At 45.0% G+C, this 22104-nt stretch overlaps 1 protein-coding gene and 2 non-coding genes across 3 annotated transcripts; 2 read left to right on the top strand and 1 right to left on the bottom strand.

The window, feature by feature from the left end:
• Window positions 1-39: 39 nt before the first annotated feature.
• On the bottom strand, window positions 40-16908 carry LOC119167881 (uncharacterized). Its single transcript, XM_037419369.2, has 5 exons — window positions 16661-16908; window positions 15408-15805; window positions 14765-14933; window positions 160-224; window positions 40-75 (listed from the first exon to the last, which is right to left on the bottom strand). Exons 1-4 carry the CDS (start codon window positions 16805-16807, stop codon window positions 162-164), a joined length of 777 nt encoding a protein of 258 aa, XP_037275266.2. The 5' UTR covers window positions 16808-16908; the 3' UTR covers window positions 40-75; window positions 160-161.
• On the top strand, window positions 13098-13169 carry TRNAE-CUC (transfer RNA glutamic acid (anticodon CUC)). Its single transcript has one exon. It is a non-coding gene; the product is annotated as a tRNA-Glu (tRNA).
• Window positions 13177-13248, top strand: TRNAQ-CUG (transfer RNA glutamine (anticodon CUG)). The gene has a single exon. It is a non-coding gene; the product is annotated as a tRNA-Gln (tRNA).
• Window positions 16909-22104: the final 5196 nt, after the last annotated feature.

The following is a 22104-nucleotide window of genomic DNA, read 5'->3' as shown; positions in this document are numbered from 1 at the left end:
TTTAATTTCAACGCATGACACAAGAATTGCAAATGATTTTTTTTTTATTATTGCTTTATCTTCCAATGCACGAATCTGCAAAGAAAAGAGGAGCATTTGAAACAGCCAGCTCGCTACTTGGGTGATATAGGTGTTCTGTGGTGAAGATACATCGCTCACCTTCAGAGGTGAGGATTCTCCAGCAGAATCCTGCGCAGGCGATAAGAAGTGAGGATCAGAGTGGCCTGCAAGAACAATATATATGTTGGTTTTAATTTATCGTTTCTGTCTTTTCATTTGACTGAATCGGGCCATTCAAAGTACAGCTGATCCACATCACACGCAGAAAGCGAAGGCATTTCAAAAATATGGCCTACATGCAGACATTCGTGAAGGTAGCCTGCAACAATATCACATTCGTCTAATTTATGAACGTAGTGCCCATTCATTCATTCATTCAATTCATTTGCTCGTTTGCTCATTTGGCGTTTGTTTTATTGTGCGATATGTAAAACCAGAGTCCTTTGGACTCTGGTAAAACATAAGTCTCGGAATGTATCTAACTCGTGTAGAAAATGTCTTAGGCAACGAAATTTAATTTTCTCTCTATTGTTGTTTGACACTTGGAAAACGCGGGATGTTGCGTACGTCGTGCCAATCTTTTAAAACAGTATCACTGTTTACTACATTCATGACTACACCAGCACACATCAGCAATGAAAAAGTTGAACATTTATCAAAACAAATGCTAGTGGTGTGCCTGGGGCACTTCGCGCATGTGTGGCTTCAAACCATGACCTACTACACTCCTGACCTGCCCAGAGAGCACCTCTTCCAGCGCCCACGTTCTAGTTCATACCTTCTGCCGCTAGGGCCGTCACCTACGAGCGGCGTGGCGCTAGGCAGCACCTGTTCGCTGTCGTCTGCTTCAGCCATCGCTGTGGCAGTGCAAATCGTTCTTATTGTGCATGAATTGTGTATGAATGTGTAAAATATGGCAAATAAAGCGATATGATTCCTCGTCAGAGTTGGCTGCATTCGTGTGGACGTTTGAAGCAGAAATAGAACCGTAAAAAAAAGCACACAAAGGGTCACAGTGGCAAGCAGACGGGAACTTTTCTACAAATGAAGGAAAATTTATTATGAAAATATTTCTTGAATGAAAACGTAGTCCAACGAGATAAAAAAACTATTGTTAGGCATTCATTGTTCACACTGAATCACGATGGTTCCAGACGATACGCATACACAAATTGCAGAAGATACGCAGAAACACAGTAGGTCGTGTGCAGAAACTTGCAGACGGCAGATAGCTGCAGTAGTCAGCTCTAATAGTGGCCGCGTGCAGTTTTTTTTTTTTAGATGAGCTGACACCTCAAATGTAAGTATGGTGTATTGCTGCGTGCCATATTGCAAATCGGAACAAGGCAAACAAAGTAAAGTAAGTTTTCACGAGTTTCCTGCCACAGACATACGGGAAGAATGGATCGAGGCAATTGGAAGAAAAGGTGAGTCTTGTGTTTTTGAGAGTCGTTTCAATTCAGAACGAGTTGCAAGCTAGCAAGAAGCACCAGGGTGCTTTAGTAAACTTTATTTCCGTGTGTTATGCTAATTCACTGAGCTAAAAAACATGAAAGCTTTTTTAAAGTACCGCGGCTAATATGGCAGGCTCCACAAATAGTGCCAAGAAATTTAAATATAGCACACAAGAAAAAAGTAAATATACGAAATCTGTAAATTATGTAAAAATGCGTAGCGGTGGGTTGCGAGGGGTTCGAGCACCCTTCCCGAAGGCTGCCTCAACAAATGCCGCCGAAATCCATAAAAAAATTAATGATATGAAATATTTACGTGCTGCCTCCACAGTTTGTCTCTCTGTGTGTGTGTGTGTGTGTGTGTGTGTGTGTGTGTGTGTGTGTGTGTGTGTGTGTGTGTGTGTGTGTGTGTGTGTGTGTGTGTGTGTGTGTGTGTGTGTTTAGCGATGGACAACTCTTGAACACTGGGTGTCACTGAAGTTAGCGACCGAATTTGGTCAAATGTATTTCTCATCTCAAACCTCTATCTTCCCATACAGCTTTGTTCGTTTCTGTATAAGCTTACTTAAGGTAATTAGAAACGTTACGCCGGTAACGAAATGTGGCGATTAACTGTTCACTCTATATAGGGCTGGCAGGCGGTCGGGTATAATGACATAATTGAAGTCCTTCGTGCAATGAGCCCATCGGCTCTGTGAGGGTTAAGAGACCCAGCCGGTGAAACCGAAATGAGGAACCTGGAATAATCAGCGACAGATACTCTATTTATGTGCGTGCTGCATCTGAGATTACATCATGCATGACAAAGATTCGTTTTGGAGAATGCAAAAGAACAAAAACCACTGAAGTCATCGTCGTCAACGGCGGAGTCATTGTACAGGTTAGAGGTTTGCGCTCTAAACCAAGACCAAGGCGCTCAAGTGCGCCTCGGTTTCGGCTCTGTCGTATTGGGTCGCGCTTCGTTACTGAGCAGCCATTAGGAAATTCAGCTTTGTTATGAAACCTTGTATAGCCAATGAGCTCTTCGAATAAAGGGCTTCAAGTATGCCACTGGACTCGACCACGTACCATCACTAAACATCAATCGACGAATGTAGTCATCTAAAAAGACATTTACAAAGGCTGCGAGAAAATATGAAAATGCACTAAATGGGTATACAGGTACTTCCCCAGAATAAAATCGTGGCTATGCTTTTTCTTAACCTCCCCATTTGGCTTGTTACATTTTGGAAAAATTAATTACAAAAAAGGTGTTATGGACTGTTATTTTGCAATCTTGCTAGCCATGCGTATACGCCTTTACCTTTGATGAAGGTTCAGGAAAGCATCGCTGGGAGCCCAGCGACCGGTCGAAGGTATGCAGCCTGCATTTTACCGCTGAAGATTACAGAACAGTGACGAAAAGGAAGATGTTGAAGCCCACAGCCGTGCCTTCCTTATTTCCCGCTTCTCCTGATCCACGTGGGCAAGATCCAATGCCGCGGAAAAAGCGGCTAAAACGAACGCAGGGGGAAACAACGCTGGCACCCATACAAGTAAAAATACTGTAAGTAAAACTTGAAGTCTAACACAACAACGGATAAGAATAATGTTAGCAGTATTCCCTTATGCGTTTAGCGGGACAATATATCTGTCATGCTTCGCTATTTTTTCGGCTTAACAGGGGAACGTCCAACGCAGATTCTTCTCAAGAAGAGCGAGCATCAGCGGAGCCTGGGGAAGTATATAGTTCTGAAAACCCAATTGAAACTGCACAAGAGGCCGAGTGGTTGCATTTTCCATCAAGTCAGGACAACATGGAGGACTGTAGTTCAGTTATACAAGGGGAACACCAGAAGAGGCCAGTGCGGCGCTCCATGACGTCGCAAACGTCGATCGGTTTGAAGAAGATGCGCTCCCTGGTCGCGGCAACTAAGACGTTGCGGCGGAAGTGCAGCAGGCTGAAAGAAATGAACAGTAATTTGCATTCACAGCTAGAAAAGCTAAAGAAAGATTTTTTCGAGATGAAAGCCCTCGCCGAGGCGAATGGCGCTCTAACGCTGCAGGTACGCAGTTACGTCAGTGGACGAATGTTATATTAATCCTTTTATATTCGCACTTAATTTTAAATGACTCTGAACATAATAACAATTTAGGAGTAAGTCAATTCTATCAACATCACCCGTACTACGAGAGGACGTCCGGTGAGCGAAGGAATTCTCGAAACTATAAGAGATTGTAAAGGTGGCGATGCTACCCTTAAGTTCTCGCGCATCGGCTAGCAGTGACGTCATACTTTGACGGCCTCAGGTAATGTCTAAGACTGCTGTGTTAGTAGATGCAAGGTCTGAAGTAGCAAGTTTCAAAGAAATGTTCTCAGCCAATGCGGCCAAGTACACAAGGAGCGACGCAACATAAAGCGACGTGCACGTGTCGAAGATTGTTCGCCAAACTCAGAACATTAAACCTAGTCTTAATTTTTTCTGTTCTAATAGTCGTATGATCGGAACAGGAACGATAGAGAATTATCAGGTACTCATTTATCAGTCTATTAACTTAGTATCCCTATACTTTTTTGTAAGAAACGTCAGAAAGGGGAGGATGGAAGCTTGCAGTAAAAAACCTGTGAACAGGGGTTGTTCCCATTCTTTAATCGCTGTTTACACACACACAAACACTGAAAATAATCATGAACCAACTCGCTTAATCAGTAGTTTTAGCAAAGTTGTTTCGAGGCGGCGTTTCGACAAGCAGGCTTGTTTTCTGAAAGACTGAAATACAATTATAGCCTTAAGGATGACAAGTCCGCTGTCATGATGTCTGCTCGAGAGAAACTCTGTTTATAGATTTTCTTCTTCATATAAATTTACGTGACATTTTAGTGTACGCCGATGCTGGCAATCTTTCTGGTCATACGAAGGTGTAGGCCTGACATAAGGACACGGAATAAAAGAAGGTTGGTGGGTAAGCGCGCACATGAGCAAGTGTTTAAGATACGAAGGTCGGTGTGTACCCCCTTGCGTGATTGGCGCACCCCGAGTTTATTCCTTTATCCTGCGAACAACGAGTTCAAATTTCTGTCGTCGCAAACAATTAGGGACATTGGACTGACAACTGGAAAGACAGTAATTTGCAAGCTGTGTTGTGTTGGTGCTATGGGCCGATCGGTTTATGCTCGTACAGGAAGCCACGCTTGACGCACATGTGATGTCTGCCTTATAAACTTGAGCGAGCAGCATTGCATTCAAAAAGGAAGGAATGGTTTGGAAAGTGTAAGTGAACAGTTTCCGCTAGTCCGTATGTGTGAGTCGGTGGCCGGTTACTGAACATGACGCAAGTCTGAAGTTGCGCAATTCATTAATGTAGCATAGCTGCAATTGAATGTCCACGTGGTGACATGAAACATCTATTATTGTCTTAAGAGTAAACGCATATCTTTTCTCGCGATTATGAATTGTTGAATAAGGAATGATGCCAAATGCAAGGTTTCGACAATCAGGTGCACTATTCTTTGTCAGGACAGCAACAGCCTCCTTTAGTAGCGTGTGTGTGAACGTTTGCTCACTCTCCCACAACATCTAAACTTGTCTTGACAAGGGCAAGTCCAGTACGTAAATGTCGAATTGTTGGATGCGCCGGCATTCCCTGCTCTACGATGTTTCAGCGGGTCAAGCTTCCATTCTCCCCTGCACTTCCGCTTTCTTCCAGTATGTTATCTTGCGCGTGATTTACGCATTTCAACTGCCCTTTCATCATCAGGAAATGCTGGACGAGAACGACAAGAAGGCTGAATTTTTGAAGGAGCAATTGCAATGCCTGCGTGAGAAAAATCACCGTTGGAAAGAGGTGACCATCAGGCAGGCCATAATGTGGCAAGCTAAATCACCCTGCGGGTACGAAATGTTGCGGAGGTCTGGGTGCCTCACCCTTCCAAGTCGCATGACACTGAAGCGTTACATTGGCTACTGTACTGGAGCAGTTGTTTCGTCGCTAATGAAGCAAAGGCTGCACACGGAAAGCACACACTTGTCCGAACGGGTACGTTACTTCGATCAGAATTATTTACAATATGCACGCGAATAACGAAGGAAGCAGCGCACGCGGCAGTGTTTGACTGATCAAAATACATGCTAGTATAGCCGAATGAAAAGTGATTTAAAGTGAATAAACAGGGACCAGACCTGTGGCAAGGATTACTCGAACGTAAGATGTATTGTTTAAGAGTATACGGCAGTGCGCTATGTTTGCTCTAAACCCTAATCATTTCTGTTAAATTATGGGTCATGTACGGAACAACAAAGAAGGTTATTTATATAATTAACTGTCTCCGCCGATATATAACGCATGTCTGTTAACAGTGAATTCCCCCCCCCCCCCATTTTTTTTGTTAGGAAAAAATGGGCTCTTTGATTGTGGATGAAATGTCTTTAAAGCAAGCACTGACGTACGAAAAAAAAGGAGACAAAGTCCATGGCCTAGTCGAAATGGGAGGCCTAGAAAAAGAAGTGGGCATTCAGAACGAGCTGGCCACACACCTTCTCGCCTTTGTATTTGTAGGCTTATCAACGCACTACACGTAAGTGAATCATCACTTTGTCTATCACTATACGTTTCGCTGTGACTGAAAGACTAACCCCACCTATAGATATAAAAAGAAAACGTTGTCTTTAATTAACCAATGATGTGCTATTCCGCGACCAGGGCTGAAAGTCTGGGGAGGGGCAGGGGGAGTCGTCTTCTATTTTTTAAGGAGGGCTCCCCCCCCCCTTTCCCCCGGCAAGTCAACTTTAGCATTGTGCACTTATTTGACAAGCACTCGAGATGAGCAATTGGCTCTCCTCCTCTCTCCAACGGAGTGAGATTTTAAGCCCAGCTGACACCGACGCTACAGAATACTGCTAATTTTTATCTTTTTCAGGCTACCCGTGGGATATTATTTCACGCAGTCAGTAAAAGGAGACCACCTGCATCAACTAACACTTGAAGTAATTAAGTCCATCGAAGAAGCAGGATTCCAAGTGGTCCGACTTGTAGCTGACAACCACGCTTCGAACAAAAAGATGTTCACCATGTTAGGGAATGGTCGTATGATGCCAGTTGTGCCGTAAGTTGCTAAGTATATATTTTTGCTCTCAGCTCGCATTAAGCTGTGCGCAATGCCTAGTGTAAATATTTTTTTATATGTATTCGCAGTGTGCCCTCAATGTATGCATGGATCGAATCCCAGCTGCGGCTGCTGCTTTTCCGATGGAGGCGGAAATGTTGTAGGCCCGCGTTCTCAGATTTGGGTGCACGTTAAAGAACCCCAGGTGGTCGAAATTTCCGGAGCCCTCCACTACGGCGTCTCTCAAAATCATATGGTGGTTTTGGGACGTTAAACCCCACATATCTATCAATCAATGTATGCACGCGCATGCATGCCGTGTTTGAGTGAAAAAAAAAACAAAAGACTTGGTCGCACAAAAAAAAAAGCCTGTATCAGCATCAGAGCCCCCCCCCCCCCTTCTTTTTTTTTAATCAGCGCTGCCATATAAGAAAGCCGTGTCCATAACAAGATTGCTATCAACAGTACAATCGCTGTAAATAGCCCGTCTTTACAAATCAATTGACGTTACGCGTTTGCGTAATGTATGCGCACCTGCATGCGACTGTATGAATGGGTGAGTATACTTAAAGTTTCGGAAGATTTAAGGTGTAGGTAATCTCAATAAAACACACACACAGACCTGCAGGATCATGGCATGAGTGGAGAAATTTTATAATAAGGTAATAATTAACAACGCACACGTCCTTCGAATGGCTAACATTTACATTACTTTGGTAAAAAACAGAAAACCGTATATGCAACTAATTATTCACACCGCAAACGCCGCCTTTCTCCAATTTATTTATTCATTTTTTTTTGTTGTTGTTGCAGACATCCAATGGATATGAATCGGAGGCTCTTCCTTTCTTTTGACCACTGCCACATCCTGAAAAATCTCCGCAACCAGATGTTGTCCACCAAACGCGTTCTGTTCAACAATGGGCATTACTACAGCCCCACGTATTTGAGAAAGTTGCTGGACATAACAGAAAAACAGTCGTCGTTCAAGCTTGTTCGGAACCTTACGCAGAAGCACGTTTACCCGACGAACTTCGAGAAATTAAGCGTGAAGAGGGCCGTTGAAGTGTTCTCTCCACAGGCATGTATAAGAAAAGGTGTAAACCCATTTAGCGTTAGTGTCACACACTCCCAGATTCTCTGTATTCCTTGTAGACATCACAATGCGTGACGCACACAGGTCATGCAGGAAATGCCTTTTCGTTAGCTGTAAATTATGTATGCTTCCTGCAACCTGTATTACACAAAAAAATACATCTAATTGAGCTAGAATCATGCTCGCAGTTTTCTATCAGTAGTGACGTTTATACTTCTCAAATTCTTTGGCGCGCTCGGGCAAACTTTTATGCGCTAATATTACGCCACAACTCATTTTACATCATATTACGTCAAGTGAATGTTCATGCAGAAGCAGAAAAAATTTTGCAGCTTTTCGTTCAAATGAAGCAGTACAAAAACTGCCTTTTAATAGTAATTCACCGCAAACGATACGTGAATATTCATGTTAGTTTCTGGTTTATTTGTTTGTAGAACCCAAACGGAAGCAAATGGTGAAAATGTAATTCAATACGTATATAACTGCTAACATATTTATCAGTATGGTCACATAAAAACATGCACATGAGCTGCTGCTACTGCTGCTGCTAACAGCGCATGGTTATCTGAACATACAATTTCCCTTTCTTAACGAATGTACCTGCGCGTATTGCTTACCACACAATAATTACGTATCATTAGAGCTTCTATAAATATATGTTCACTAACACAAACTCACTTAAAAGTGCACGTTATTGATGACTGCAGTGCCACTTGTAACTCGTCTCACTTGCTGTATACGAACGTCCAAGCTTAGAAACCTCTCTCTAAATAATTCCGATCATTTTTAATATGTCGCGTCTCCTTGGTTTCTAGGTGACATCGGCCTTACGATACCTCTTACAATACGGCCGCAGATTTGGCATTTTCGGGTTTGAAGACTGCCTGCCAACCATCGAGCTGATGGAAATGATATTTAAATGGTTCACCATACACAACATAAGAAATACAACCTTCCACGTAGTAAGCCGGGACCAAAACAGGATGCCGTTCAGTTCCCCAGATGATGACAGGTACATTCCATTTATCCCGCTAGGTTTCATATTTTCTACAATAAACTGCTTTATTTTCAGGTTGATATGGCTGGAGCAGGAATTTCTGCCCTTTTTCGCAGCATGGAAAGCCGCGGCACCACATAAGAGGGCATTCATATCTCTTGAAACATACGAAGCTCTCCAACTGACCACAATGTCCACAGTACAGTGCACACAATTTCTCATCCGTTCAGGTTTCCTATACGTGTTGACTGCCAAATTCTCCAGTGACCCTGTCGAAGCACTTTTTTCCACCATCAGACAGCTTCAAGGAAGCAACGATCAGACAGACGCCCGTGCTGCGCTTTCATCACTGCAGAAAGTCCTCGTGATGGGAATGATGCACTCATCACCAAGCGGCAGTACAGAGCAAACAACGTCTCCTCTTGGATCGCCCAGTGCAAGGCAGGCGTCGTGCTCCACAGCAGTAAAGCAAGCCGGACAACCTCTGGAAATGCACTCGCTAGTAAACCAGAATCAAGGGTCGTCAGGCGAGTGCGCGGCATCGACATCTGCTACTATAACCCAGACGATGCGGCCACATCTAGAAGCCCTGCAGACTTGCCGTGGTGCGCTTTTCATATCTCGTTGATTCCGTGTAATGGAATGATTTACATTATTTAAAAATTATTACACACCGTCCAACAATTCCCCACTATACGATATTATGCATATATTATAAACTCTGCGCTGCTTACTGTGTTACATGCAAGCCGCGTGAGGCAGCGTTTGCGTCAGTGCACGATGTAGATGAAAACATGCTTCTCAATCAGTTATACTGTGTATGTATGTAACGATAAGTCCATGGTACAAGCAGGTACTATGGCTTACATTTAAAAATATAACATGCTTTCACCAGGCGCCCACACAACTCGACTAACCGACGTCCCTTTCCCGCAATCGGGGAAGAAATTTTCGGCGGTTTTGAATCGCTGTCATAACTGGCACACAGATGATGGCATGGCTCGTTTGCGTTCGCCTTACTCTCTTGAGATGCTGTCCCTTCCTAATCCCGTCGTCTTTCTCTTGCTTCTTCTCCTAGATTTTTTTTTATTTTTAAACGTTTCTCCCTCAGTTTTTTTTATGTTGTTGTTTATACTATTCTCCGGACTTCTTCCCTCCTGTCGTGACAAGCTATAAATCGACGCGGAAAATGTGTAAATATTATTATACCTTGAAAAAGACGGGGCTCTCCCGACGCAAACGTCGGCTGAATGAACAGTTATCTTGATGATATGTGGGGTTTAACGTTCCAAAACCACCATATTATTATGAGAGACACCGTAGTGAAGGGCTCCAGAAATTTCGACCACCTGGGGTTCTTTAACGTGCGCCCAAATCTGAGAACGCGGGCCTACGGCATTTTCACCTCCATCGAAAGTGCAGCCGCCGAAGCCGGGATTCGGTCCCGCGACCTGCGGGTCAGCAGCCGAGTACCTTAGCCACTAGACCACCGCGGTGGGGCAACAGTTGTTATCTGAAAGCGCATTAACATCCATATATATATATATATATATATATATATATATATATATATATATATATACATATATATATATATATATATATATATATATATTTCTCATATTTTGTATACGGACACGTGTCGGTTTAATCATGCATGCTTATCTATATACTGATAAAATTCTTGCACACTTTTCATTTCTACCTTCCCACAGGTGCCCCACAGCCAGGCATAAGGGCCAGCACGCTTGGCCTTATAGCGGGCTTCCTGGTGAAAGCAGCTGAGGATTGCATTACTTGCGACGACTGCATCGGCAAAATCAAGGCTCCCAGCTCATCTGGACCAGCTACTGCTGTGATATTTAATTTAGACAGGGGAGGGCTTTCATACCCAACGATCTCATTTCTTTCCTTTGTGAGCACTCTAGAAAGGGCCGCGGAAGCATTTGCGCCATTGGCCATTTCCAAAAAGAGGCCGATGGCACTTTTTGTGCAAACTGTGCTACCTGCAGTGGCCTTGAACCCTCTTTTCAGCCATAAAGGCGCTACTAGCGAGCACCGAGAAGCCATGGCGCGGCTAGTGTTGCAAAAATTTAGCCGTCCTTTCTTCTCAAACTACGTGCGGGACAAAACAGCCAAAGAAGGAAAGAGAAAGAGAATAGCCGAAAAGCCAAAATCTCGCAAGATTTTAAAAGTTTAGTTGCATGCCTCCATTGTATCATGTACGCGCCCAGAACCTTGCTAGCACATTTTATTGAACTATGACCCAAATGCACGCAGCTCTGTACGCGTACATATGTTTTTCTTTATTGCAGACACAAGCCGTCACTGTGTGCCAGCAAGTAGGATATTCTTCGAAAGTGCAGAAACTTTGTTTGAAACATCAGCTTTAACTGGCATATTGTGGCACGCATAAGTAAAGCGACAAATGTGTTTTGTTTCATTTTGAAGTGCTGTAACATTGCTCGAATCACACGCATACACTCGCCAAATTCTTTTAGCAGAAACCTTGATATCACTTTGAGGGATCTGCTTTTCATTGACAAACGAGTATAATGGCACATTTTCAGCATGTGTACGCGCCCCAACTGCGGGTGTCGCCCTTGGGCGCTATCAATCAAACATAACCACTAGTACAACAAAGGCGGTACTATTCCGCCCTAAAAATAAGTCTGTTAATGAAAACATACATTTCAAGTATGGCGATACTATTATTGAGTTAGTAAATTGTATAAAAATTCTTGGAGTTACATTTTCGAGCAATATGCTTTGAAACGATCGCATTTACAGTGTGCTGGGTCAGTTATCTCGCGTAGAGGGCACGGTGTACAGTGGCAAAACTGTTCTACTATACAAGGTAAAATTCTTACTTTATAAATGACTGTTCTGTTGGCATCTTGCTTATTGTTTCTTGGTATGAAGGACTACGACTAACACGCGCTTACAAAAACTGTACCTGATGCAAAAGACGTATATTAGAATAATTTTTTACTGGTCGTATGATGCTCGCAGAAGTGAATTGTTTCAACAGGCTGGAATACCACCCCTACATCGTCTCTACGATTTTAAGTTAGCATTGGTGGTCAGGCGTCAATTTCAAGAAAGTCGACATTATTTGTACGACCTCTCGAAACTGCAGCCAAATAATTTGTTCGAAACATGACATAAAGAAACATGGAAAATAAAAACTTCGAGAACAAACTACTCCACAGATAGGTTGTTCTACACAGTTTCTACGTTAATTGATAAATATGTGAAAGCTGGCATAGATTTCTTACTCTGTACCCGAACTCAATTGCACGATATACACATGTATAGTTTTCAAGATTTCTTTGCAGTTGCTACATTGTTATCATGGTTGCTATTTTTATTTTTAGAATTTGAACTTGATATTTTTGTAATTGTTGCTTAGATAACATTGCTAACTGTTTGCCAGTGCTGTCGTGCTAAAGGCGTCTGTGGGCCTATGTCAAGCTGCCTCTTTCGAAGAGCAGCTTTTACCTGCCGCTGTCCTTCATCAAACTATTGATGAAAAATAAAACATTATTATTATTATTATTATTATTATTATTATTATTATTATTATTATTATTATTAACTATGCTCGACAAGATGATGATAATGATGACGATAAAAACTTTATTGGGGTCGCAATGTGTTGCCCTCGATAGGCACATCACTGCCTTTACCATATCGTCTCATCGCACGGACATATAAAATCATAGAAACGCGCATCGGCCAGCGCTCCCCGTTCCAGCAGACAAACTCCCGTAGCGAAATTTGACGCACAATTTTTGTTGTGTAGGTCACAGTAAGAGTTAAAGCTTCAATTCCTGTGTCTCTCCTTGATATGCGTCCGTGGGCGTATGTGCATTATTCTCTTCTATCAATTGACTACAAGTGTAACACCTGTCCAGGGCGAGTGTCCAAGGTAAGTGCTCAACAGGGGCACTGCGTTTCACCTGACGCGTCCTAAACAACCTAAAATCAGTTTGATATTCTATTACCAATGAGTACATTATTAGTCAAAAGCTTTATGAATACTAAATTGAAGTTTTTTTAGGCTGGAATGGCAAAAACAACCATGCAGCAAGACATTTCTACGCAAATATACAGCTTTAGAAGTCAATCAACCAGTATAGCCTAACTACTAAAATGTAACACATAGCACACGTTAGCCTTTTCAGCAAAAAACAATCACACGTATAGGCAGTTTGTCACAGAAGCAGACGCATGGTATCAGTCCGTCGCCCTCCTGCCGGCCGCACAGTAGCAGACGAACAGGTTATAGGTAGCGCCACCTACGGCGAGCGATTGAACGAGAGCGGGGACACGCGCTCTATGAACCCCGCTATCTGAACAGGTCAGGAGTGTAGTAGGTCATGCTTCAAACGCCCCGACACCCGTTCCGGCGTGGTCTAGTGGCTAGGATACCTGGCTCTCACCCAGGAGGCCCGGGTTCGATTCCCGGCGTCGGAAAGGTTAGGGTCTCATGGTGTAATGGTTAGCACTCTGGACTCTGAATCCAGCGATCCGAGTTCAAATCTCGGTGAGACCTTACAATTTTTTTTTGCAATGTAAATAGCGTATAGCACGATTCAAATGTTTTAGTTCATCATTCATTTTGTGCTGATTTATATTATCATGATCATCCGTAAAGCCCTACTCTCATGGTCCACGCACTTCGATTGCGCCAAAGAATTAAATATGCAATGTTTGATCAATGCGTGGGCATCATAGGACGTAATTTACTTTACTATTGTTCTCTGCTTTGGTCTGTATTAAAAAAATATGTTAGTTCAATTGACTTACAATAGATGGCGCCACAGTTCACAGTTTATCGGAAAACGCGCAAAGTTTGACCGGTGAGGCACAAGTACATGAGTTCGCGATAGCCATCTCCCCCAACGCGATTAAAAAGATGCGCTACACGATGAGGCCCAGTTCTTTTCATTCTTTTTTAAAGGTTGCGCCCTTTTATAGCAGTTTTTCTGCTAAAATATCAAAGGTTGGAGCAAGCCAGCTGAATTTTTTGCAAGAAACGGACGCTACACGGCCATCGGCAGAAAATATGCAGATACGTATCGGATAAGCTACGGCAGTACTATAAAAAAAAAGAAAAATCAAAGACACGAATGTGTTCTTGCTATTCACTATATAATATGTAAAAGCACACTCCAGATATCGGTGCACGCAATGGAAACCTGTAGGTAGGTCTGATCATCGAACTCGTGTAGGAAAACGCATAGTCACACCGCTGGAAAGATGGAAAAGGGTTCGGCGATGGTGGGCTGCACTCTGGCAGCGACAGCATTTCCACCATGGCACAGAATGAATTGAATGAACGAATTCGTGGTTTCTTGGAAACGGAAGAAGGCACTATTTTCTGCAGCCCTTGCGGGAGCACGGCTCAGCGCCTTCTCGGGGATGGGAGGAGGGGGGATATGAAAGACTATAGGAAAGATATAGTTAGATAAAGAAATAAGACGGGCAAGCGACAGAAAAAGAAGGAGATACGAAAGTAGGGAGCCGGTCGATGAAGTCCGAGGACGGGGCACCACACGGCGAGGGCTTCACGGCGTCAGGAGGTCGTGGAAGGTGAACCAGTCGTCGATAGCTATACGCTGGCGTCGGAGATCGCGGGTGGCACAACCGTTCAGCTTGAAAACCTTCGAGCAACTCTCATGGAACAGAGACTCCCCAAAAAGGGTGCGCAGCGTTTTCGCACTTTCCGGCTATCATTGTGACAAGCGTTTCCGGCGTTCTTCATTCAGAGGAGCCATGCTCCGCCGTATACGCCAACTACAAATTACTACAAATAACGCATTCCCCATACTTTCTTGGTTTTCTTGTCTGCTCGTTCCGATTAATGTTGTGTCGTCTAAAGAAATCATCTTCTTTTGTTCTGTCTTTGTTTATGAATACGAGCGCTGAACAAGGACACACGACAACAGGAACAAGCATGTTGATGACGAAGGAGAGGGGGACAAAATCATGCGATTGTCAAACCCACCCCCTTCATATAGTGCGCGCGCCTATGCATACCAGGCCGTGCTATATAACGAGAGACTTACAAGCCAGATGGTGACGCAGACGGCGCAGAAGATCACCGAGGGCATGAGCATGTTGAAGTAGTCGACGAGCACGTCTCGGCATCCCTGCTCGTGGTACTTGAGGCAGGCGCCCTCCGAACTCTCCACCACGCAGCACGTGCGAGGCACAAACGACCGAGATGCCGACGTCCTACGACGGGGCACAGATGAGGGTTTACTCGCTTGAACTTTCGCAGTCGATTCGAACACAGTGACGGCTCAGAATTAAAGGCCCGCCTAAAATGACGTGTCTCTCCCAACAGCGACATAACAAAATGGATTCTTCTAGTGGACTTCACACGTATTCTAAGGTATTTTACCACGTTATTATGAATTCTCTTTATAGTCGATACATGTACAAGAGTGCTTAGAATTTACTTTTGTAAAACTTGATCACGGGATAGACGGTGAATCTGTCTGCTGGCCATGGTTCGGGTCACATTTCTGCACATTTACCATTAGATTCCCTTCAACTGCTTAAAATTTACTTTTGTAAAACTTGATCACGGGATAGACGGTGAATATGTCCGTTGGCCGTGGTTCAGGCCACATTTCTGCACATTTACCATTAGGTTCTCTTCAACCGCGCGATAACAGCCGAGAGTTGAGCATGCGCTCAACGTACTTGCGTCCTCCTGCAGCATGATCGGCGACGGCCCTGGTGGCCATAGTCCAGTCGGTGTAGTTGCGTACACCGCAGCACTTGAACTCGCGGTGCAGGCTGTCGAGCTTGTCGCGCGACGAGGCGTCCACGAAGTACTGGTACATGGCGTACTTGAGGTCCTCGTCCACGTCCAGCCGGGCGCGCATCACGTACCGGTACACGATCGCCGAGCTCAGCGCCACGTTGACGATCACCACCGCGGCCATGGCGTTGTAGACGGCGCAACCGCGCGCGCCCCGCTCCGCCGACAGGCCGCCCTCTTTGAGGCGGTCGCGCTTGCGCAGTCGCCACGAGATGAACAGCCCGAACAAGCTCACCACGAGAAGCACGCAGCCGCTTCCCACTAGGAAGACGGAGACCTGCAGGGGCCGCGCGGTGAGCGACGTGATCACACTTACACAGCTACACTATACTCGCCGTCACCGCGATGTCACGTATTAAGTCCTATCACGCCATGAGCGCAGTATATAGACATTCCCACCAGAGAGGGGGGGGGGGGTATTTTTTGTGGGAAGGAAGAGGAAAGCGCACCCCGCAACTGTCTCTCACTGGAGAGGACACCTCAGCAGTAGAGGTGTAGCTGGGCTGTCGCTGCAGCCGACGTTTCAACCGCGGACTTCTCTGCACCTTCAAGATGTGTGGCGCTTGTCGAAACGTCGCCTCCCGCGAAATGCGCTGTTCGCAAATTTGGCGTGTCTTCAAGCTTCCCTTATTTCCTGAACTGCTGTTACTTTTTCAGTTCTTCAGTACTGTTGCACAAACGCCTGTATACAAAGGTTGACGACGCTGCCTCGTCAGTGCACTTTTCTTGGGGGTGTGGGTAGAAGGGCGGGGTCACGCATTTTTACAGTTCATCCCGGAGGGCAATGGCATCGTCTAAGTTACCCGACCGTGCGGTGACATGATTCAATCACTGACACTGTCAGAATATCGATGCTTATCTATCTATGCAACGCCGGACATAACCGTCCCCATCCATCATTCAAGTTTTACGGCGGTGGTACAACGTCTTGTATGGCGTTTTGTGCTCACATCAAGTGGCTCTTCCACAGGCGAGAACGACCAGAAGCACCCCATGTTAAGATATGGAAACTAGCCATATATAGGATACGGAAAGTCGTTATGGACATACGTCCTCCTCCTTTCCAAATGTTACATGTTCTTTTTGCACAGGAGACTTTGGAGAGAAACCCAATACATATAGGTTCCCTTACCAGTGAGAGGTGGTGTCCTGGCATGAGGGCAAGGATATGCCTCTTCCATCGGACTCCGAAGCTGGCGCCGAGCAGCGCGATGCCCACAGCCAGGGTGGCGACCAGGGCGTTGCCCCAGAAGAGCCCGTTGGCCAGCACGAGCCGCATGGCTCTGGGCGCCCGAGGCACGGCGGCTGCCAGACACGTCCTCGTTTCAGCGGGCAGCAGTCTTGCTCCCTCCTCCTTCCATGGCGATTACCCACTACGGGCGTGAGCGGGAATCCAGGATTGTTTCCCTGGTGTTCCGCGGGCGCCGAGGTACCCTGTTCACGACATATCGCGCGTACGCTCGTCTGGTGGATACAAGATTAACCCTTTGATTTTAAAGCGAAAGCCATCAGAGATGAAAATGGCTGTTAGCATTAGCTTGCAACAACAATAACGGCCATGTGATGACGTTACTTTTTGACGTCACATATCGCCAATATGTGTGACGTCCCCGCACGAAGTCGTCACTTGGTAATGGATGGGGCGATCCTGGAGGCACATGAGGTGCAGAAGTTCGAAGTCGAGACAGTATAGTTTCTTCCTCGCCTTCACACTTTTTCTACAGGCACTATTCTTGCTACTTTCTGCTTCATATAACTTGTGAAATGCGTGCAATAAACGTTTAGACAGTCAGGATTTTGACTCGCTCACTGGATTCCGTGCCGACCGGTTGTGCCCCAGCGATCTCCGGCGACAGCGCAGCTCTGGCTGACTGGCTCGCCCTGCGCCACCTCCTGACGCCGTGAAGCTCTCGCTGAGTGGTACTCCGTTCTCGCACTCCTTCGACCGTGTCCCCACCTGTCTCTATCTTCTCTTTACTTCCGTATGTGGGTGTCCTCGTCTCTATCCCTATCCCTTTTAATCCCTCCTTACTCCCATCCCTCGTGAACCACTGTTGAGGTGTCGCAGTATGATGCAGACAGTTACCGGGCGCTCACTTTTATCTTCTTTTCTCTCTTTTAAGAATCACTTACAGTCAGGATTCCTCGTTTTGCGACTACATGGTGACATCTCCGCTTGCGCAGTAGCAAATGTAGAAAACGAAGTGAAGTAAGTTTATCGCGCATGATTGTCATGCGAGACAAGGAAGAACGGGCACGCGACTGCATGACAAAACAGGGTACAGGTTACGATTCGCTACAGATATAGCTCTAGCATATCGACCGATGGATCGATAGCTTATTTCATCCTGGCGTCACTTGAACAATCTGCTGGCGTCACGAACTGTGCCGCAAAGAGGGGAAACGCAAAGGGAGAATGAAGTACTTGTTAGTGGTATTTTTAGAGGTTGCCTTTCCCCCCTCCCCTCCACGTGAAAAAAAAAAAGATGGCTTTCACATTCGTTGTCTTAGGCGAACGCAGGAGGATCCGTGAGAGTTCTTTTTTAGAGCTAGAAGCTCTTCGGAATAGAGTAATGTGCTAAAATTTTCGGATAGATTAGACAGACAGACAGACAGACAGACAGACAGACAGACAGACAGACAGACAGACAGACAGACAGACAGACAGACAGACAGACAGACAGACAGACAGACAGACAGACAGACAGACAGACAGACAGACAGACAGACAGACAGACAGACAGACAGATAGATAGATAGATAGATAGATAGATAGATAGATAGATAGATAGATAGATAGATAGATAGATAGATAGATAGATAGATAGATAGATAGATAGATAGATAGATAGATAGATAGATAGATAGAAGAAACTTTATCTTGTATCCAGCGTGTTCATGGAATGGGCCCCGCTTAGATATCGGCTAGAGTGCCTTGATGAGGTCGTTCGCCTCTGCTCCGCGCGCATCAAGGCACCGTCTATAGTGTCGGCTAGAAGGTCCCGCCTCCTAGCGGCTTCCTCGGCCCGCTGGATATATATGAATATTCGTAAATTTTGGCCCATCATGTCCTCAGTGGGGGGGGGGGGGGGGCATCTGTGCTGTTATGCCTCTACTTTATCACCAGATCCCGTAAAATTGGAGGGACAGAAGTAAGCTATATAGTTATAAACGGGCCGGCGCTAAACTATATAATGGTGGAGGAGCAAACACACTTGTCCGCTGATTGCGTATAGAAAAACGCGTATCACATGGGGAAAATAAAGGTGAAGGACGATTCTTAAGGGAAGGGGCCCATTGGCGAATGAACGATGCCACACTGTACGACGATCGCATATCGTCATCATGCACGTGTACCAGATGCGGCCGCAGATACGTTCTCCCAATCAGTTTAAAGCAAACACCTGTATACTCGCACGCACTGGTAGGGCTCGAGAGAACCCAGCAGCGAATGTTGCTCGAGGTCAGAAATGAAAGAAGGATTACATGCACCAGATTACATAACTCAGGACACAACCAGGTCTTCACGTCATAAACATAGTCGTAGCATTACACCTATATTTGCACGCACTAACATTTACAAGTATTCATTTTTCCCGAGAACTGTCTCTGATTGGAATGCTCTGCTTCATGATTCCCCTATGCTCGACACGCCGAGATGAAACTATACCCTTTTCTTGTTGCTTAAGTCTGCTTCTTTGCCTGTATATATGTGTCCCTTGTTTTTCACGAATTTTTAATGTACATGAATTTTCTTCTGCAGTGAATGTATACTGCAGCGGAAGTGTATGTATGTAGAAGAATTTTGAACTGTATTGCCCTCTCCTGCATGGACCATACTTGGTCCGCAGTATGTGATAAATAAATAAATAAATAAATAAATAAATAAATAAATAAATAAATAAATAAATAAATAAAGGAGCGGAGAATCCACGCGTGCGTTTCGCGAACTCTTTTTTTTTTTTTCACAGTGTGCGCGCTCGTATTTATTTCATTGCCTCCAAATCTCACTTGCTCACAATCTTCATCAAAACAGCAAAATGCCTCACGGGCACGCTCACAATCTTCATTTGAATTTTGTGAGCATGCACATGTAACAGCTTCCGATGTTTTGACGATTGATGCTGGTGCACGTGTTCTGATTAGACGGTTTGCACTGACGTCACAAAGACCACCATTTTGGTGAACCTCAATGCAAACGCAAGGTTTGTGGCGTCGCGTGTTAATCATATCTTACATCACTAGCAAGTTCTTTTTGTTACTGACGCTCAGAGGCCGATCATGTTCTGGCCACATCTATATCGTATCGAAGCATGTTAAACGCGATGCGGTTATATATGTTGCGCCTGCGCAATCAAGGCCACGACGTTGGTGAACCAGTACGTTATCAAGCTGTGACCATGGTGTCGCGTGCAAGCTATCCGTTGTTTGGCAACGAATAAAACCATCGGAATGATTCTACAACATCTTTTTTTTCTATGGTTTTCGTCGCCATTAGCCGTCTGTATTAGCAGACGACTGCACACCAATCGCATCCGCCTTCATTAGCCGTCTGCACGTTTCGACCAATCGCTACTGGTGCACTTGGACCAATGCCAGACGGCTAATGGCGGCGAAAAACATAGAAAAAGCAATACAATTGTTCTGCTACTACACTCTAGTTGGTAGTTGGCGCCCTTCCTGTCTACTGGATATTTGTCTGTCTTCGTCCGCTTCGCGCCTAGGTGTTTCCACGAGGGACAACACTTGGCGCCTTTTCACTAGATTGTTCCTCCTTTCCCCCTGCCCCCTCCCCCTTGCGCTCGCCCATGTATAAATGAAGTTGGGACTGGGCAAAACCAGCCATACCACCGCCGCCGCCGAGTGGGAATTCTTTCCGTCCGACACATCAGCGCTCAACTACGTGGGCGGCTATGGTGGGAAGAGACAGGAAGAACGCCCCCGGGGCACGACACTACGAACACCGCTCACTGCCGGGCGCGTGGCTTCAGTCGAGTGCTGTCGCACACGTGCGTAGCTCGGCCTTTAATAAATGTGTGCAGTACAGCGAAGTCTGTGTGGGACCGCGACCGTTGTACAACTAAAATGAACTTGTGCGATAACTCGTAACCTGAGCGGAAAGAGAGATACGGTGACCTGCCCGGCATAGAGTTAATATATTCTATATTAACTCTATGCTACCCGGGATGTTAGTCTAATGGAAGTGAACAGCGATCACATGTACGCACTAATAGAGCTTACGTTAGCAGCCACACACATATACACAAAGTGGTTAGTTACAGAGCGACTTGTAGAGTCGTTAGGTTGAAGCCAATTGTTTGTTTATCCGCTGATGTGGCTGTAACTGGGTATAAATTAAGCGCCTCGCATTTGAGTCAGAGTGACAGATTGGAAGCCGTGCGAGACTAGGAAATAATTAAGGCAGGTGAAAGTTCGTATTGGGAACTCAAAGGTTGTATTGAGAAGTCAGCTGACATGGTATGGGTGTAATCAAAGATTGAGAGCATCGCAACCAAGGAGGTCAATGTCAAGCAAGGAACAGGATTGACGTTGCTGACTAAGACAAGGACGATGAACAGGATAAATTTACGGTCACCTCAGTAATTAAATTCTCTTCTTATCAAAGGAACTAGTTTACGCGAAACAAATCTATCTATCTATCTATCTATCTATCTATCTATCTATCTATCTATCTATCTATCTATCTATCTATCTATCTATCTATCTATCTATCTATCTATCTATCTATCTATCAATCTATCAATCTATCAATCTATCTATCTATCAATCAATCTATCTATCTATCTATCTATCTATCTATCTATCTATCTATCTATCTATCTATTTATCCGTCCGTCCGTCCGTCCGTCCGTCTGTCTGTCTGTCTGTCTGTCTGTCTGTCTGTCTGTCTGTCTGTCTGTCTGTCTGTCTGTCTGTCTGTCTGTCTGTCTGTGTATCTACATCTGCAAAAGATTTCATCGCCTAGTTGGAATTACTAGATGATTGTTACTTTTGCCTTGTTGCCGCTATTGCATCGTCCTCATATATAGTTTGTGTCCCTGAATAAATAAATAAATGGATATCCTGACAAAAATTTCTTGCTGGTTGGCTAACGGTTCCAAGAATGCTGGTTTATTAGCGTATTCCCAGCAACTACTGTAACCATGTTGGTGATAAAAACCAACAGGCCACGGAAAACGAACGAAGATATCATGTGATGATGTCATCCGGTGATGGAACGTCGTTTGATGTCATAGTGACGCAATAAGAAATCTCGTAAATATGTGACGTCTTCATGACGTTGTATGGTGACACCATCGCGTGATGACGATTACATTCGTGCTTGACGAGTCGTCGAAGGCTTTCGCCCGAGTTTCGGCGAACTCGGCGTCAACCAAAAGATGGCGCGCTATGAGATCAGGCTTACGCAATGCTGCACTCAATTGTTGTGCGGTAGAATGCACACACACGAGGCGTTGGCTCGCGTTGAACTCGAGTGACCCTCTGCCCGTGTCGCCCTTAATCTCACTCTTGCACTGTGCGTACTATACTGCGCTCCGCCCGCTTCGCGAAGCT

Source organism: Rhipicephalus microplus, chromosome 6 (assembly GCF_043290135.1).
Source record: "Rhipicephalus microplus isolate Deutch F79 chromosome 6, USDA_Rmic, whole genome shotgun sequence".
Classification (NCBI taxonomy): domain Eukaryota; kingdom Metazoa; phylum Arthropoda; class Arachnida; order Ixodida; family Ixodidae; genus Rhipicephalus; species Rhipicephalus microplus.
Note: the sequence above shows the minus strand (reverse complement) of the source record. Positions and strands in the feature narration are given on the sequence as shown.

Excerpts from the sequence above, each read along its gene's own strand:
- LOC119167881 (XM_037419369.2), bottom strand. The coding sequence starts at position 16,807 with ATGCGGCTCGTGCTGGCCAACGGGCTCTTCTGGGGCAACGCCCTGGTC. Across the intron at positions 15,806-16,660 it reads CAGGACACCACCTCTCACTG|GTCTCCGTCTTCCTAGTGGG; the intron begins GTAAGGGAACCT and ends CGGCCCCTGCAG. Across the intron at positions 225-14,764 it reads TCTGCGTCACCATCTGGCTT|GCCACTCTGATCCTCACTTC; the intron begins GTAAGTCTCTCG and ends TTGTTCTTGCAG.